Raw genomic sequence first — 19,239 nt, 5'->3', positions numbered from 1 at the left:
ACAGGATCAAACAGATGTTTTTTCCCCAACATGATTTATGTATGCTTTTCTTAAGTTACATATTAGTTGGCCGTTATAAAATATTGGATCAAAATGCACCTATACTGGCAACCAAAGGATCAAAGAAAGTAAATATCAATTAAACTACTTAAAATGGATTACTTCAGAAAGAGAACAAAGTCTACTTGCCTTTCCTGGTTCATTTTTGATGTTAAGATACTCTCTGAGAGGTCTAACATTAATAGATTTATCCTCATTAATGTGTACAAGAAAGTAACTTCTGTCTTCTGGATCCTCCAGTAAGTCATAAGTGCACTGAAGCTGAATAATCTAAAGAACCAAAAACAGTTAAACTCACTTCTCATTGTTTTCAAACTTAGACACAATAAATTTAAAATTCTCTAGCAGAATACTGATTCTACAGATTCATATTTTTATTAATTATTTCACATAAAAAATTGTATAAAAGAATTTGTGCATATTTATATTTTAATCACAAATAATACTATAAAAGTTACTGTGAAAAAACACAACAAATTCCAACATTGACAACAACAAAATCAATTATTTATTTTTCAAGCATTGTTAGTATTGGATTATTAAGGATAATACTACTAAAGATGTGATAAAATGCTAAACAATAATAAAGTTGGCAGTGTTTGTAAACAATCATTCAAATTTATTAAATGCCATTAAAATTATAGGTATTATTACTTAAGTAGCAAACATATTTGTGATTAGATTTTTTCCTTTTGTCTATTTCTTTTCAATTGCTTTTGTTGTGAGGGTGAAGTATTTATAAATGTGCCTTTTTTTTCCCCACAAATTCTTGGCCATACAACTTTTTTCTTTTGTTTCAATATACTTTTGAAAAAACCTGTCTGATATGGCTGTCCCACCTATGAATATCATTTCTGATAGGCTGATTTTTTTATTTTTTTTTTTTTTTTACAGTGATACAAAGTACGAGTCTGATTTAAGTACAGCTGCAGAAGTACATATATTTAAATGACTATAATCTTGATAATATTATTTCATTTCTATAACAAATTTACTAGATCAGGTTATACTAAACCCATAAAACATTTCATTGTTATAAAATAACTATGTTGGTAGCAGTTTTAATTGTGAAAAGAACAGAATATACAATTCTACATTAATCTGTCTATATTTCTAATTATGCCATAAGTATCATTCAAAATTCAGCCAAGCTGGCTGATGCATTTCCTACAAGAATAAAATATGAACTGGAGCAAATTAGACAATTCTATGTACACAGAACATAATATACTACACCATTTGATAGATTAAAACCTCAGCTTTATGTTGGTCAAATAGTTTTAAACATCAGAAAGAACTACTGGCAATTTCTGAAAGAAAGGATATGAGTGGTGGGTGTTGTAAGTAGAGTCTTGTTTTATATTTTATGGTTCTTTAAACAAATAAAATTGAATACTTTAAAAATTAAGGTTTGACTGAGTGATGAAAACATTATAATGAGCAATTTATTTTAAGCTTAATTTGTCATGGAGGGGTGGCAAATAAATTAAGAAGAGGAGATGCTTTCTGCACAAGTCACACTAGGGAAGTATGAGTTTTAAATATTGCCTTAAAGGTTATACAATATTTAAATTTGTATTAATAGCTACATTTTTATGCAATAATAAGAAAGTAGTTTAAATTTTAAATATAACTTGCTAAAATCTACTAATTCTGAGAGTTAAGCAACTTAAGACTAATTCTAGTTTCATGCTAAAATTTGTAGTCATTCTAGAAAGAAAGAGAAAAAAAAAGGGGTGGGTGGGTAATTAGATGTATTTCACATTTGTATGATGGTTACAAGGTTAGTCAAATTTACTAGTTGGATATAGTTAGAATACACACATTTATTGAAAAATGTTTGATGTGTTATTTAGGAGGTATTAGAGATTAATTAAATTGAATTTCACAATTTTCAGGTAAAGAAAAATATCCTTAACATGCAAATAACTTTGCACTCAAAGCAGTCAACATTCTGATTCTGTTTTAATAAAAAAAATTTAAAAACCGATTTAAATTTTTTGTGTACAAAAAAGTAAATTTTTACTGAAAGCTTCCCAAATTTTGAGAACTTACACCAAACATTAATAGTTTTGGTATGGAAACTGATGGTCACTTTGAGGGTTAAAAACTGTCAAATCAACTGATCTTGCATATAGGGCATTCTGCAATGTGTATTTGGTATTGAGACGCATCAAATATTCTGGGCACAAGAGTCAGGATTAATTAGAACCGAGATATCTCAAATGCAACATTCATTACCATATGAAAATTATTGTTAACCTGCAAGTTAAAAAAAACAAAAAAACATCTACTTCTGCAAGTGATTTAACATTAAAACTGCAAAAAACTGACCAAATGCTATAACAAACAGTTAAATTATAAGAGCAGAGAAACATTATCCCTAATACCATATACTTTATTATGTGTCAATTAGGTTTAAGTTATACTTGTAGACATACATACTCACTTTAAGTAAATCAGAGCAGTTTAGTTACAGATGCAATTGCTAACCAAGTAAAAAAAGCTATATAAACCAAGTTTCCTATGATAAATACCAACATGTCTACTACAAAGTTGCTTGAAATATTACCAGTAACATGTGGTGGCAAAATGTTTAGTAAAAATACAGATGTGTTATTATATAGTGTCAAAATAATTTGCAGCTCCTTGGGTACTTCATTAATACTACTAACTAATCAAAGATTGCAAATAAAAAGACAATTTCACCTTACTACATCACCAAGAAACTGAACTGACCAATGGTTACTTACCTGTTCAGCAGTGAAACAGTTTTGTAAGCTTAATGGTGGGCTAAGTAAGATGACTTTCTCTGGATGTATTAATGCTGGGTAAGCAAACCAATAGTAGAAGACATACTTCTTTAAGTCCTGCAAGAAGTACACATTTTATATTACAACTGATTCATAAATTGTCAACAAAAAACCCTGACAGTGTGCTAAGTACATTTGTGGTATGACACAAACAGACTTACATAAATATGCACACATCATATACACATGTACATCTATACATAAAGTTGGTATGTACATATGAATACAAAGTAATAATAATAATTATGAAAATACACAAGTGATACACCAACAGGAGTCAAATAATGAGTAATGGCAACTAATTAGTCAATTCATTAAAAGAAAAACATTATTGCAGAAAATACTAAAGTAAAACTGCTATTTATGTGGGCCATACAATTTGTCAATGTATGATTGTGGAATATTATTCATCTTTTGATCTTCTCAGTTTTTGCATAAGCTCATAATGTAAAGATTTCATTATGTGCAGTTCAAAGCCATGATTGTGAATCTTCCAAATATTTTACGACTAATTTGTATATTCTTGGGATTATCAATGTCCTGCTACAAAATGAAACCCCCTCCAAATAAGTCATGTTCTTGAAGGAATGGTATGATGGATCAAAATCAATCTGTCTGTCAGTAGAGAGGGTGTCATCAACTTTGTGTAAATCATTAATAGTGTTGAGTGAGATGCAATTCCAATCTTACACTGATTATCTCCATCATAATTCCCTGTAGATACAACAGTGATACTGTTCTCATCTTTGACAATGAAAAAAAAATATCATTGTTGCCAAACATTTTAAAATTAGATTCATCTAAAAAGAGCACACTTCTCCAGCTTTGTTGAATATCATTTTGTGGCCTGATGCCTATTTCAACCTTTGGTTTGATTACTTCTTCTCAGTTTGTTTTTTGTTTAATACTTCAACTAATGTATACATTTTATTTTTCAAACATTTTCACCTCTATTAGTAGCAATATCAGTTTTGCATAAACTCTGTAATCTTGTATACAGTTCCTACTGAAATATGGAACTTATACCTTTTGCATGTTGTATGTCTGATAGGTCAAAACTGACTGTTACACTCTTATGCAGCATTTCAGTCTTGGGAGTTGTAACTGAAAAAATGTTAGTAAGCAGTGTTATTGCCTTTTGTATTTTTTATACACTTTACACAGTGGAAACACTTCCTAACTAGTAATGACTCAACTGTAAGATACATGATAAAAACTGACAAATACAGTGGTCTTGTCGGTGAAATAAAACTTTGTATGGTCAAATACAAAATGAGCTAGGCAACCTCATCTTATTTTACTATGCAACACTTCTGAAGATGTATGCATCAATTTCTTAATTTAAAAATAAACATTAAAAGAGCACACCTAAATATAGATTTTAGTGGGTCATGTGGAATGTTGAATGCAGCACTGTTTAAAATTAGACATTTCTGATGTCAAAATTCTAAGTCTATAGTTTCAGTAACTCAAACTACCAATATTTAAAACTAGAATGTAAAGTAAGAACATTTTTGTTGTTGTTGAGGTATAGCTTATACACTGAATCAAACAGTGGTCTAATTCATCTCATTCCATTTTTGAAAACACTCCCTTATATACATTTACCTCAATATGTTACACATGAATAACAAGTCAATAGCTTAGAATGTCTCACTAGTGGTTTCCTCAGCCATTTTAATATGTTTAAAGGTTACCATGTTCTTTCAAACCAATATTTCATGGATATAGGTTGTGTCTTTTGTTTAATCAAAGTTTCATACTTTGTGGACCTCAATACAGCTTACTGAGCTTGATAAAGTATAGTGGAATTCTATGGTATCAGTATAGTTAAAGATTTTTTGTTGGTTATTCAAAGGTATATATAAAACCTTAAAAAAATATTCTCCACATGCAAAATTTTAAAAGGCTTAGCAACCTATATCCAGCAGCAACAGAGTTCAAAGATTGTGGCAAGAAGAGATGTTTGCTTTACTTCTTAATGTATTGTTTCTACATTTTAAGGAAAATAAGCTTAATAATTTATGTCTAAATACTGATAATAAATATACATACATAAAATATAATTGAAATGTGACTATTACAAAATACTGGTCCACTAAAACAAAGCCAAGACAGTTTAGATAAAACAAATCCCTAATTATTTTATCAATAATGTCAAGTTTCACTTGCACATACTTAGTCATAATCAAGCTTTTCCATTTTAAATTTTTTTAAAATATGTAAAGCATTATCTACAAATTAGATAGTCAGAAACGTGTTGTATATTTAAAAATGCCCTGTTTTTTTTTTTTTGTAAACATATCTTAACAGATATTATCAATATGATTTTAAATCTAATGAAGATGTGACTGAGTTTGCAGCTAGATCACAGTCTACTGGCAAATCTTTTATGACTAAGTCAACATAAAAAACTTACTTAATTTTAACCAGAAGTTAAAGTTTAAAACAGACTGACTGACACACATACATAAAAACAACATTTATACAGTCTAGAATGACAAATACTAAGTATGAGTTATCTAAATAGAATGCAACAGAATACTTCACTTTAATTATGTGAATATGAAATCTTTATGATAATATTAGTTAGTTTTCTAGTTGCATTGTATACAATCCATTTGATCTTATAATGTTTGTGTACCAAACTTCAGTAATAAGAAAAAATTAATGTGTGAACTGAACTAGTTTTGTTTTTATATCTCACTGGCAACACAGAACTCTCCTTGTTTAACATGCAAGTTAATCCACAACTAATAACACTCATTATACTATATATTTCAATGAAGATTAACTATTGAACTATTTTCTTCTTGGAACTATAACACTGAAACAGATATACCACCTATCAAAATTTCTGTAAAAAAAGTTGAATTTCATGATACTTACTGCAAATGTCACAGCTAAAAACAGTGATAAAGCTGACGATGGCTTTTTCAAAGCTTTCCCAGATTTAATGTCATCCCAGATCTGAAAAATTAAATGTATTGAGGAACAAAACAACACACAAAATTGAAAAGAGAATCTTTACGGTTTATATAAAAAATTAAATGTTGAATAGTATATCAAGAATGTATATTATGTTTACTGAATCACAGCTAACCTGATGAATTCTGATACCGAGTAAAACAAGGCATTAGCAATGGCTATGGTGGACATAATGTGGTTAACTTATTATACAATCATTTACTTAAATAAAACATAAGGACAAATAAAAACACAATAAGCTTAATACTATTGTCTTGTGACAAATATAATAAAATAGTATTTTTCAAAATATCATTTAAAAGTTTAGTGTGTGTGTGTGTGTGTGTGTGTGTGTGTGTGTGTGTGTGTGTGGTAATTCTAATAACTTAAGAGTGAAAAACATATGTCAACCACACTATATCTTCCACATCCAGTGCTAATGAGGCCTTTTGCCCAATACTAGGTAAGTTGAGCCTTAGTCAACATTATTTAGACATAAAATGCAATACACACAACATCCAACACTGATGCACAGTTGTTCCACTAAACCCTCATGCATATCTTAACAATACTGTGTGTGCATTTCCAGAGGAATTAATATTTGAGTGGTCAGGCTATTGCCACAGTACCATTTCTAAAGGGGTCTGGGGTTTTGAAAATCTAATGCTATGAAACTGAATCTTGAGCCATTTTTTACATTTTACACACAATGTAACACATTGAATTAAAAAAGCATGTTTTAATACAAGTTGTAGCTATACATGCCATGAAAAAGTGGTCAAGCCATGGCCTGACTGCTTCCTCCAGCCCTGCACAAAGCACATTAATTGTTAGTCAATTATAATTAGAGTAATTATAGACCAGAAATTTTTTCTAATTTGTTATTAATTGAAAAAATTTTGGCATTTAACTGGTTGTTTATGCTCCTTTAAATTTTGATAAGCCAAAAATGAATAAATTTAGCTTTTAATTAAAATATCAGGTTGAGGGCTTAAATCTCAAATTGCACCTTAAGAACTGGCATTTCTAGATTCACAAAGATTGAATTCTGCAAAAATTGATTATTCCCAACTTTTAATAAAATATATATCTATGAAATAGAGCTACACTACCTATTAATAACAGAATTTATTAAAACTACAAAACAGAAAACATTGCTGGTATCTGTCATTTAATATCTGTGATAGCAGTAAAATGTGAAAAATGTTTCAGTTATTTAATATTATCAGTACACTTAGCAAACTTGTAATCTTAGGGTATATTTTCTAGATAAACAGTAGATTTCTTCAAACAATAATTAATGCATAATCCATATCATAAAAGTAATTAGATAACATTTATCTAAATTGTTTTTTCTCATTAACATTTTATTGTCATTACTATGATCACTGATTAATATTATTAGTTGGATCAAATATTTGTTTTAAAGTACAAAGCTATTCAATGAGTCATCTCTGCTCTGCTCACTGTAGGTATCAAACCCACACTTATGTTATAAGCTAGTGGGGAGCTGGATCAAACACCCCAGTATATACAAGTAATTTGTATTACCATAAAGATCTTGCATACACTCCAAGTGTTTAATGCAAACATGGATATCGAATTTTGATACTTATAAAACAGTTTTAACTATTTTAAACAATGCTGGAAAAACATTTTAGAAAGCTCCCTTTATAATTTTGTACAGTTCTCAAGTCTTGCTTATATACAGAATAACTGATTTTCTTTAGAGCTTCTTTGCTTCTACAAAAGCACAGGCTTATAGATGCTCAGAAGCTATCACATCTTTATGAATGTTATTTTTCATGTGATCTTCCTTCTCTGTTAGTGGTATTATAACTACAGTCCATTATTAACATACTGCTGTAGCATCATTGCATGAGAACTGAATAACTAATAGAAATATCAACTACTAAAACAGAACCAACCACTAAGAATACAAAAAAGGCTGAAGAGCAAAAAGTTTTTGTCTATTCATACCAATGTCCAAAAAACAACAGTGGTTGGAGCAGTTATCTGTGGTCCCAACAAGTTAAAAAAGAAGGTCCTATACAGGTGAACCAGGGATCTTCATAATTCATCTTTCAACATTCTTTTTATCTATGATAATTCTGTGTTACACCAATTCAAAAACTACAGTAATTCATGAATATGAAGAAAGTAAGCAAGAATATTTTAAACAGTTAGTGAACACGGTAAACTAGTTATGGACAGCAAGTTATTCAGATGACTAAATCTTATTTTAGTGCATGTTATTCAGGAAAATACAATTACAAATTTATAGAAAAAAAACAAAACAAATCATCTGTACCCAGAGATAAAATTCTCAATAAAAAAAGTTCTGTTACTCATTCACTATCAGGTGTAGCAGTCCTGTGGTTCATCCCCCCCCACTTATTACTTAGCTAAATAAAATATACTTTTTCTACACCTCTGTTGTGTTTCTATTCAGATAAATTATCACTAACTCTTCCAGAAAAGTAAAAAAATAAAAAAAACTTATAAAATTGGAACTTTTGGTTTCATAATACAAGTATTTGCACGCTGACTAGAAATTTTTTTAAAAATATCCTGTGAGAAAAAACAACAACACTATATTGAAAATTTTAGGGTATTTATTACAATAGGGATAGTTTTGCACCCCCTATTGATGGAGGGTTGTTGCATGATCATTTATAGGTAGATTTGCAGAAAAGGTGAGAGTGACAAGGCTAGTAGCAAATGAGAAATTTATACCATTTAAGAGCAGTAATAATCAAGAAAATGTTTTGTTTTTAGAAATAAGGTATCTTATTAGAAAAAAAATACTTTCTAAACTTCTCTCACACCTATTCAGTTTTCCTGTATATCTACCACATCATTGAAATACAATGTAATATTCACAAAACTGACTAATCAAGTAGTGTACTAATTAACTTGATACATCATTGTAAATGGCTCACTGACCAATCAGTAGTTTCAGTCCATTGTGAAGTGACTGAACTTTAAATACTGTTCAAACCATTAAGTAAACTTAAGAAATCCTAGTCATTAAGGTACAAAAGCATCACTTAACATTAAAAAAACTCCCTCTGAATAACGTTACTAAAAGTCTAAATTTAAAAAACTCACAGCAGCATAAATAAATGATAGAGTAAGTATGCTTTTATTAGAAAAAAATATACTGTTACTAACAAATAGCTATTGAACACATTTACAGGATCTTAAAACACACAAACCATAAACAAAGATAAAAGGAATTACTTTTTTATTCTTAAAAACAACCTTTCACAAGAAACTTTCTAAAATCTCACAACCTACAAACTTACAGAACTATTAAACCTAGCTGCATGATTTTCTTAAAGAATAAACTACTTATATAAAAGTTTTGTACCAATTTTAAATTTTGTTAAATATTTTAACTGTGAGAGATACTAGTGACATACTGTTGGATTAAAAACGATCGACATGCTACATGCAAGATAACACCAGATATAAAATTATTCCTTACTTGTTTTCCAAAACCTAATATGAGCTTCTGCTTATCTTTCTGTTTAAATTCTTCCAAAGTATTGGTGTTGTACAATGTGCCCACCAGGGTAAAGTGATGTGCTGGTACTTTACGACTTCTAGAGAAATACAAAATAACACTAGAAAACCATGCATAAGAACACAATTACATTACAATTATTCCTGAATTATAGTCTCAATATTTAAAAACTTGCATGACAGCCAAAAATCTTAGTTAACTTAATAAATCTTTGCTAAATGTTACTATCAATGCTTCTCAATAAAAATTATAACAAAAGTACTGCAATAATGTAATTTATTAAGTGTTGTAATTTAATCCATAAAGTTCTACAGACTAAAGATATTTCTCCAATTTTATCCATGACAAAGTTGCATGGACAGAATAGCTGTAATATTGATTCATTTTAACTAACTCTTAGGTACCAAGAATTTCCATGAGAACAAGAAAATTTATACTAGTCAGAAAATTCTGGTTTTAATGACCTGATAATGAAAACACTTCTGCAGCTTTACAGACCTTTCAATGGTTATGCAAAACTAGAAAAATATTTATTCCAGTTTTAAAGCATTATAGCATGCACCAAGTCACATCTTATCCAAACATACTTCAATGTTGAATACTGATACTACCCAATATTAAGATGACCTAAGTGATATATATGTGACAAATATATCTAAAAGTATTATACTGAAATTTAAGAATACTTGAACACACATCTTAGTCTTAAAGTAACAAAACAATAGAAAAAGGAATCTAGCAACTCAATTGGGTCAATGTGCTACTTGAAAAATTGAGACTCCTAAAAATTTAATAATTTAGAGCTTATATATTCAATTAAATAATTCTCAGCTTCATGCTGTTCAATTATTCTTACTTGTTATTTTCTCAAGTCTCAACCTAACTCTCAGTGATTGTAGTTTAATGTCATTATTATCTTGTATATCAATCAGGTATATACACTCCTTTTTACAAATTATTAAATTACTTTGCTTCACAAAATTGTCCTTACGTGTGCCTCAAACAAATAAAGTTTTGTTCGTTCTTCTGTTTTTGGAAGTGTTACTGTTTATTTAGAAATTTTATTGCTATGAATGGAATTTCTGATGAAGGTTCAAAACAAAAATGTTTAGCCAACAAAAGTTCAATACTTTAGAAGTTCCAATTTATTTTCATATAAAATCTAAGAGCACTTTGATATGTTAAATTACATTTACTACTATTTCTCTTATATTTAAAAATACCAAATGTACTTTATCCTGGGAAACATACTAACCTTCAAATACAACACTTACCCATCAAATGCTGCATAGTCTATATTTGCTAAAACTGGAAGACCTGGTGCTTCTCCTATAATAAAAGCACACAACCAAGCAGATAACATTTCAATCAAAAGTATAGTATTTAATTTTTTTATCCATTTTAACTCTGCTTAGAAAAGCATAGAAGTCCAAGGCATTTGATTTTTTTTAATAAAAAAATCAAAAAGCAAACCAACTGCAATGCTAAGACTATTTCTCTCTTTAGTTTCAAAAAAGTGTTTTGGTTTAGTCTTTTATAAATGTAGATTATGGGAGTAATTTTCTTTCTTTAATTAAGATAATGTTTTCTTTCTGAATCCCACCTAAAATATACCCTCTCTGATTTGATTACTGGTGAGATAGTAAAGCAACAGAAATAAACAATTTACTTTGAGATTCCTGCTGGATAAATTTCATGGTTACAGTGTTAAAGTCAATTACTAATCTTGAGAGAGAGAGAGGAAAGAAAGAGATTTTAAGCAATCACCCTCTTAAAATTTAGATTTAAAGGAAAAAAGTTCATTATTCAAAATCAAATGTCTGTAATACGCATTATATTTGTTAAAGTTTTATGAAAATTGTGCTTTATTTTTAGATTGATAAATTAAACAGGCTAAAAAAACAGAAATAGCTATGTTACTCAAATACATTGAGTAGAGTTAGTTAGTGAAAGTTAGTCTTGCACATTACAACAAGCGGTTATATGTCTACATTTATAGTTTGTTTTTAACTTGTACATCACAAAAAGTTTCATAATACCAAAATGAGAGGAATCTGTAAAATTAGTCATCACATGTAATTTTTTTTTACTATTTAATTCAACTTAAATAACAAACTTTCTAATATTGTAATACAGGTGAAAAATCAGATATTAAACTTCCAAAAACTGAATCTCTCCATTAAAATTAACAAAAAATAGTATATACATATATATTTTACAATAACTAAAACTCAATGGTATATTAATATATGCATCACAATGATATAGTTTTAAACATCAAAAAGCTATAACTTTAAACCTTAATTATAATACCAATGTTTTATCAATAAAAGATTCACTTCTTTTATTCACAATTTGAAAACATTTAAAAACCCTTTTTCACTTTATAATAAAGTTCATTTAATGCTTTCAAAAAAATATACTTTCTAGCATTGAAATACCCATCTGATAGATTTTAAACATCTAATATACTATTATGCATACAATTATATACCCTTTGATTACCATTGGAATAATAGCCACTTATTGACACTGGGCTGTCATCCAGTTTATATACATTTATTTTACGTTGAGTCAGCTGATACCAAAATCCAGGATCCAAGCATGAACTGAAGGGAGCAAACTGTAGAAGTTTTTCTTCATCCATTTTCTGAAGAATCACAAAAATGCTTTTATTTTATAAAACAAATTAAAAACTTAAAATTTAACATTAACTACACATTTTAATTTATACCAACATTTTGCTTTTGGTCAATGCAACATTTTCAAAGAAGACTAAGGTAAAAATGAGTTAAGAAAGTTTATATAACTGTTAATTAAATTGCCATTTATGAAATTAAAATACTAGTGAGGCATGTTAATCTATATTTAATAACAGAAGAAATGAGTGACAAAGAGGAGACAAGAAGATTTATCAGGGCCACCTATAAATTTACCAAATTCTATAAAAACTGTTAAGCATAGTTTTACTTGTACACAACTTCAACTTGAATGTGTATATCTCATCAGTTTAAGCCAATGATCTTATTGGGAGTAACTCATTTACTGTTGATTACATTGAAAAGGGAAAGAAATGTTGGTGATAGTTGAGCAAATGTCATCAGGAAAATTCTATGCTGTTGGTTATATGTCACCAAGATGGTCAGAATGTGTAGTACTGCAAGGGAATCAGGCCATTCCATCTTTGTCAAACACTAAATACTGCACAAGAAGACAAAAGCTACACAAGCACTTCCTGGTAAAATACTTCATACTATGGAATACCCAGCATTAAATGCATGTGGATGCATACATGCAAAGTGCTGGTTTGTGGTTTTAGAGGAGAGTAATTATAACTACTGATATACTAAAAATTTGAATGAATAAATGGGAAAGATATTACTTTTATATTTCTACATATATTTAATATAGAAATATAAAATATAAATTGTGAAAATGATGTGGATGCTTCTACACAAAAACATACACAGTGACTATGTTACTTATATACACAAGTACATACATGCAACATCACTCTTGTACATTTAATTATCAGTTAGGTTTAACAGCTATTTCTAAAACAGTACATGAAAGTTACAAGCTTATATCTAGTCAAAACAACCAAAATATTTGTTACTGTTTGCCCCCCACTATCATAGTTTAAGAAACATCTTCTAAAGACTTTATTCAAAGAGAAATACAAAATTAGAGAAGATTCAAATGCAACATAAATACTAGGAATTACTGAAAGAAATATGCCCTCCAGGTGCAGTGATATGTTTACAGACTTATACTGCTAAAAACCAGGTTGCAATACCCATGGTGGGCAGAGCACAGATAACCCTTTGTATAGCTTTATGCTTAATATCAAACAAACAAAAGAACTGAGGTTAGATGCTATATAGATACCCAAAGAAGCTTATGAATTGGAAGTCGCAAGGAAAAAAAAAGACACCTGGAAGACACAATATGGTGAATAACAGATGCTCTTGAAAGGAGAGGGACATCAACTGTCGAAGCTGAAGAGCATGTTACATTTGAAGACAAGACAGTATAGTTTGATGTGCAGGGCAACTGACAGGACTTAATCCTGACTTAAGATGGTGAGACAAGCTTTTCTAAAGAATCAGCCTTACCTATCACAGGCTAGCAGTTTATGCTTTCAGGTATAAAAGACTATTGTACATAGTATTACTATTTATTTTGTGTTTGTAATTCATTGATGTCAAGGCTATGGAGATTTCTATGAGGTCTACATGACAGAAAAATAGATGTGGCTGTGACCAGATGAGTAAAAACAGAGTAAAACAAGTCACATGAAAGAGAATTTTGGCCAGAGTGAAGTTAGAAAGCATAAATCTAACTGTTGTGGGAATGAATGGCCTAATGGCTGATGTGTTAAAGTGAGATTAATCCAATTTTAAACTTAAGTTGTTTCTGAATTATGCTATTTTATGTTACATCACCAATATTTTAAATTTAAAAAAACATCTGATCAACAGAGACTAAGTTAAGTAATCAAATATATTTCCAGTTTTGTTGTCTACATATTTCATTTTATACTTTCACTATGTAGACTAACAACAATATTAGTTTATACTTTTGTTACTAAGGGACATGAAAGCTATTGTTGGAAGGAATTGGTTTTTCTGTATACATTAAAAAGTTGTTATATAAGGAACCACTTTTTTTTTTTTTGCTAGCTTGCCTCACTACGACAATGTGCACATGGATGTTCACAGGTGAATAAGATAAGTAATACCTTGGTGCATTTGCAAGGTCTACTTTGTATGGGTACAAAATTAAGTTTAATTTCTTTCCTCTTAGAGATATGGCAAGTAAATTCTTTTATATAGGGTGTTGCTAGCTTGCCTCCTTAAAAAGATGTACATATACATGCTAACACAAGGATAAGATAAGCAATAACCAGACTTAGTATGGGTGCATAATTAAGTTTCTAGGTTCTTTTCTTTTGGATCTATAGTGGTATCACACAAACACACAGACATATAGCTAATGAATAACAAAGGTCCAAAGACAGACTTAAAAAGACACTGCCATTAGTCATAGTCCCTCAACACAATGACAATGGTGCCCAAATTAAAATAATGTATTTTCAATCTTACAAGTTGTTTCCAATTCTGTAAGAATTCAACTAACTAACTGAATGATAATTAGGAATCTTATAAAAAGCCTGTTGGAAATCTACACACTTCATCTGATATACACAAAGCCCTATCAAAAAATGCCAAAAAAGGAGGAAAAGACAATCCTTTCCTTAAATCTTATTGAGTTTTTAATCAAATCCAATCTTCAAGGTGTTTTCCCTGTCAATGAATTCCAGTCATTTACCAATAAAAGCAGTCAGAATGAACAATGTGATATTCTGAGTCTTTCCTAGACCTAATAAATTAACTTATTTTTGTCTTATCTAACAACTTTTGGAAAGGATAGGATATTCCCCCTTGTTAAACTTAAAGTACTTGCAGTACTACACATTCTGACCATCTTGGTGACATGTAACCAGGAGCATAGAATTTTCCTGATGCCATTTGCTCAACTACCACCAACATTTCTTTCCTTTTTCAACAAACCTAACTGATAATTAAATGTACAAGAGTGATGTTGCATGTATGTACTTGTGTATATAAGTAGCATAGTCACTGTGTATGTTTTTGTGTAGAAGCATCCACATCATTTTCACAATTTATATTTTATATTTCTATATCAAATATATGTAGAAATATAAAAGTAATATCTTTCCCATTTATTCATTCAAATTTTTAGTATATCAGTAATTATAATTACTCTCCTCTAAAACCACAAACCAACACTTTGCATGTATGCATCCACATGCATTTAATGCTGGGTATTCCATAGTATGAAGTATTTTACCAGGAAGTGCTTGTATACTGAATAGTCTAATTCTGTTTTGTTTTTTTATACTGGTTATTCAAAATGCTAAATAAATTATACCTGTCTTTGTAATTATAACAGTCAGGTGGACTTTGATTTGCTTGGGGACATAGATGAGGGATTATTTTCTCTCCTTACTCCACCTGTCTATGTAGCTTTTGTCTTATGCAGTATTTAGTGTTTGACAAAGATGGAACGGCCTGATTCCCTTGCAGTACTACACATTCTGACCATCTTGGTGACATATAACCAACAGCACAGAATTTTCCTGATGCCATTTGCTCAACTGTCACCAACATTTCTTTCCCTTTTCAATGTAATCAACAGTAAATGGATAAGCTATAATGGCCAGAAGTTTTATTAACTGAGAAATTTAAGCTTCCCCAAACCATTATTAGAAAAACTATCCACCCTCTCCTTTAGGCATGTTAGACAGGTTAATTCTCTTAGTTTTTAGAAAAACACTAGAACAAAAATAAATGTTACCTTTCTTAAAGTACAGTGTTGCCAGTTTTAATATTAGAGCAAAATAATACAGATCCAAGTTTACCAGGCCAAGAGTCTTAAAATCCTTCTTAACCTCAATTATGTCATTTTGGTATTCTCTATTATCTGCCATAAATTTTTTATATTATTGAAACCTTACCCTCAGTTTCTGACAGAGCATTTCTAAAATAATGGGACACGACTTACTCTATGCTTGATCTAAAAGTAAGCAAATGACACTATTATGATCACTGTTACTTAAAGGCTTTTGCATAACATACCTACATTACAAAGTTTTCTTCAGAACTGAACACTAATGCCAAGTAATAATATAATATACATCTTGATTTTTTTTTTCAATTCAAATTGAAACAACTTCCCATCATATCAGCAGTTTTCAATAACAAAAAACGAGTTTTCATTTGCAGCATTCATATTCCTATCAATATCAATCTTCTGATCAGAAGATCTGTTAAGAAACCCAAACAACAACTTTTTCCCTCTTCCATTACACAATTATTTAACCATTACATTACCACCAATGTCTAAAACATCACAGCTGTTAATAGATGAAATATCTCCTCTGATTACACTGTCTATGAAACCCTCCACCATGTTGAGTAAGTGCAGTGGGATACAAGGTCATTTATTTAATATTTAGAAAAGTCAGACATCTCCAATAAAGGCAACTTTATTTCTCAAACACATGAGCAGGAAACATTAAACAAATTTTCATTTAAAATGGTAGTGACTACAACTCAAAAAGTAGATTGATAAATGTCAGAAATAGGGGGTTAAAATGGGCTTTTATTTTACAATTAGCTTCCCTTGTTGAGAGAAATTCAGTCAGTATATTTGTCATTAAAAAAAATTAATTAGCCACAAAAATAACTCTTAATGTCCAATAACTTGTGAAGCAAAACAACAACAACAAAAATCACTGTAATCACTTAATTATGACCCAGTAATGTTAAATGTGATATGAAACTTGCAAACGCACACAAAACTAATTTTAACAATGTGATGGATATTAACAGTATTGGCATTAAAAAAAAAAATTAAACTTCCATTAAGCTTTGTACATTCAGTAAAAATTATTTTCATAAGCCAATTATAAACAAAGTTAAAATCCTCCCCAGTCCAAAAACAACCCTAACCTCTAATACTAAATTATTAAAATTATAGTTAAGTTACTTAACTGTGTTTCCATTTGCAATTTCCTAATGCACTTAGGTGAAAGCAATCATAAGAAAACAGCTTCTATACCTTTAAATCATCATACAAATGAAGAAAGCCTAATGACTGACTTTAGCAATTCTTAAAATGTCTCATTTAAACCTTGTACTGTACTTTTGAAAATTTCTACCACATGCAACACATGACCACCTTTTTCTCAGTTATTAACTGCCAGTTTCAAATAGAATACTAAATAATTAAATTCTGCACGTTATAATAATATCAAAACAAGTCAATACCATATATATTATCACATATTCCTACAACACAGGATTACTAATAGTGGTAATGCTACAATAGTAGTAAATTTCCAGCAAATCATCTGATTATGAAACAGGTAGAGTCTAAATACTGATAAGGCTCATTCAAATTACTTATATTCATTTCAAGTTTTGAAAAGCTGGCAAAACACTGAAACCAACAAGCATAAAATATACTGTTTTTAGGAAACTTACCTAAAGGCTAAATTAAAAGAGGAACTATTTGCAAACCAAGTTATTATTGCTTATTATATTTAACAGAAAAATATAAATCATACGTTTGTAATCAAGTACTTTCTTTACACACTTCTAAAATATATTGCACAAAGGCAGCAACATGTGTGTTATTACACGATACTTAATTCAGGAACTAAACATTAGCTGTTCATTATTAACAATACTAGTATTATTAATAGCATCGGTAGCTAATAATAATAATAATACTTTATAAATAAATTAACAAGCATCCATCTTTTTTTTATTTACAATAAAAATGAATAAAACCGTGTATCAATTACAAATTGTGTTTGTACTGTAATCTTTACGAACAAATACAATTACTCTACAACTATTCTAGTTACTGTATAGTGTATAAACAATATAAATCATGGGACTTATTTATATTAGTACTACTACTAGTAATGCTAACAACACGTAAAGATAAAATTAACTTTATTAGTTACTTTGAAATGCTACCAATTAGAATAATTTTTCCAGAAACTAATAAAACTGTAAATGTCTGATCGTTATGCCAAGAAATTAATCCTTATTCATATTATTTTAAAATTAGATTTTCACGCAAATATCTCTCTCCAAACGTTTAGTTTATGTATCACATCAGATTAAAAACCGAAAATAATATACCAACCACCTTCAACACCGTGTGTATTACTCATCTAACCTATGCTCTCTGCTACTTTTATCTATATTATATCTATGGTTCGCCAGCACACACTCACGCCACGCCACGACGTTTCACAATACTAACTATTAATAAGGATCATCATTATAACACACGAAACATCCGTCGCACAAATAATTAACCTATAAAAACATGGAAAAAGAGTTGTTTTCGGTTGTCCAGAAATAAATGTCGTTTTTGAACTGCGAGATTTGGAAAAGCATAAATCAGTGTTGTAAAATATACTTTAATCAAAGTAAGCACCATTTGCTTCAACACACTTTTGCTAACATGTAACCATGCTGTTTATGCCCCTGCTGTAAAAATCGGTTTCTGTGGCCAGTAAACTCCCTGAAAGTTTCGACCTAGAAACAACCTTAGAAACAAGGTTTCGGTACCAGTAGTGAACAGAACACAAGTAGTTCTTTTTGTAGGTTTGTTCTTAACTACAAACAAAATAAATTCAATAACATTAGACTCGGCCAACCCAGGAAACCCAAGTTAGTTCTAAATGATATATTAAGCAAAACATTAAACAGAGTTATTACTTAATAATAAAGAATAAAAATAATATTTTAAATACTCTAATCAATTACGAGCGTACAGGTGTGTTGGTATAGCAGTAGAACTTTATTTCATGTAAGTCGATTTTTAACTATGAACTACCACAACGTGGTAAGTTTTACTTGCTAAGCTAGCTTAGTAGATTTAGGTTAGTTTGAAATCTATAAACTAAGCTAACCGTGTGAAATAATCTTGAAGACAAAAATAATGAATTTAAAATTAATATTGTATTGAAAAAACTCTAATTATTATTAACGCGGAGTAGCTTTGCTCAAAATGCAACAAACAAACATTAGTCCAAAATCCATAGGTTTCCCTGCACGACAGCGGTAAGCCTACAGACTTGCATTGCTAAAATCTTGGGTTCGATTCGCAGGAAACACAGCAGATAGCTCGGTGTGGCTTTTCACTATAAGAGACAAACCGAAATCCATAAATTAAGGTAACAATGTAAATTCATCTGAATAATAACTAAAATTGGTTATAATAAATATATCACTATTGATGGGAGTAGCTTGCAGAAAGGTT

General features: G+C 29.7%; 1 protein-coding gene across 1 annotated transcript in view; it reads right to left on the bottom strand.

Annotated features, from left to right (window-relative positions):
• Positions 1–18,222, bottom strand: part of Atg7 (Autophagy-related 7) — a 38,340-nt gene extending 20,118 nt beyond the window's left edge. Inside the window, 7 exon segments of the mRNA XM_076483857.1 lie at positions 190–330; positions 2,814–2,930; positions 5,763–5,843; positions 9,331–9,448; positions 10,644–10,698; positions 11,875–12,019; positions 18,115–18,222. Of these exon segments, the coding sequence (XP_076339972.1) occupies positions 190–330; positions 2,814–2,930; positions 5,763–5,843; positions 9,331–9,448; positions 10,644–10,698; positions 11,875–12,016 (654 nt within the window). The 5' untranslated portion in view covers positions 12,017–12,019; positions 18,115–18,222.
• Between the last annotated feature and the right edge of the window lie 1,017 nt (positions 18,223–19,239).

This window comes from Tachypleus tridentatus, chromosome 13 (assembly GCF_004210375.1).
Source record: "Tachypleus tridentatus isolate NWPU-2018 chromosome 13, ASM421037v1, whole genome shotgun sequence".
NCBI lineage: Eukaryota > Metazoa > Arthropoda > Merostomata > Xiphosura > Limulidae > Tachypleus > Tachypleus tridentatus.
Note: the sequence above shows the minus strand (reverse complement) of the source record. Positions and strands in the feature narration are given on the sequence as shown.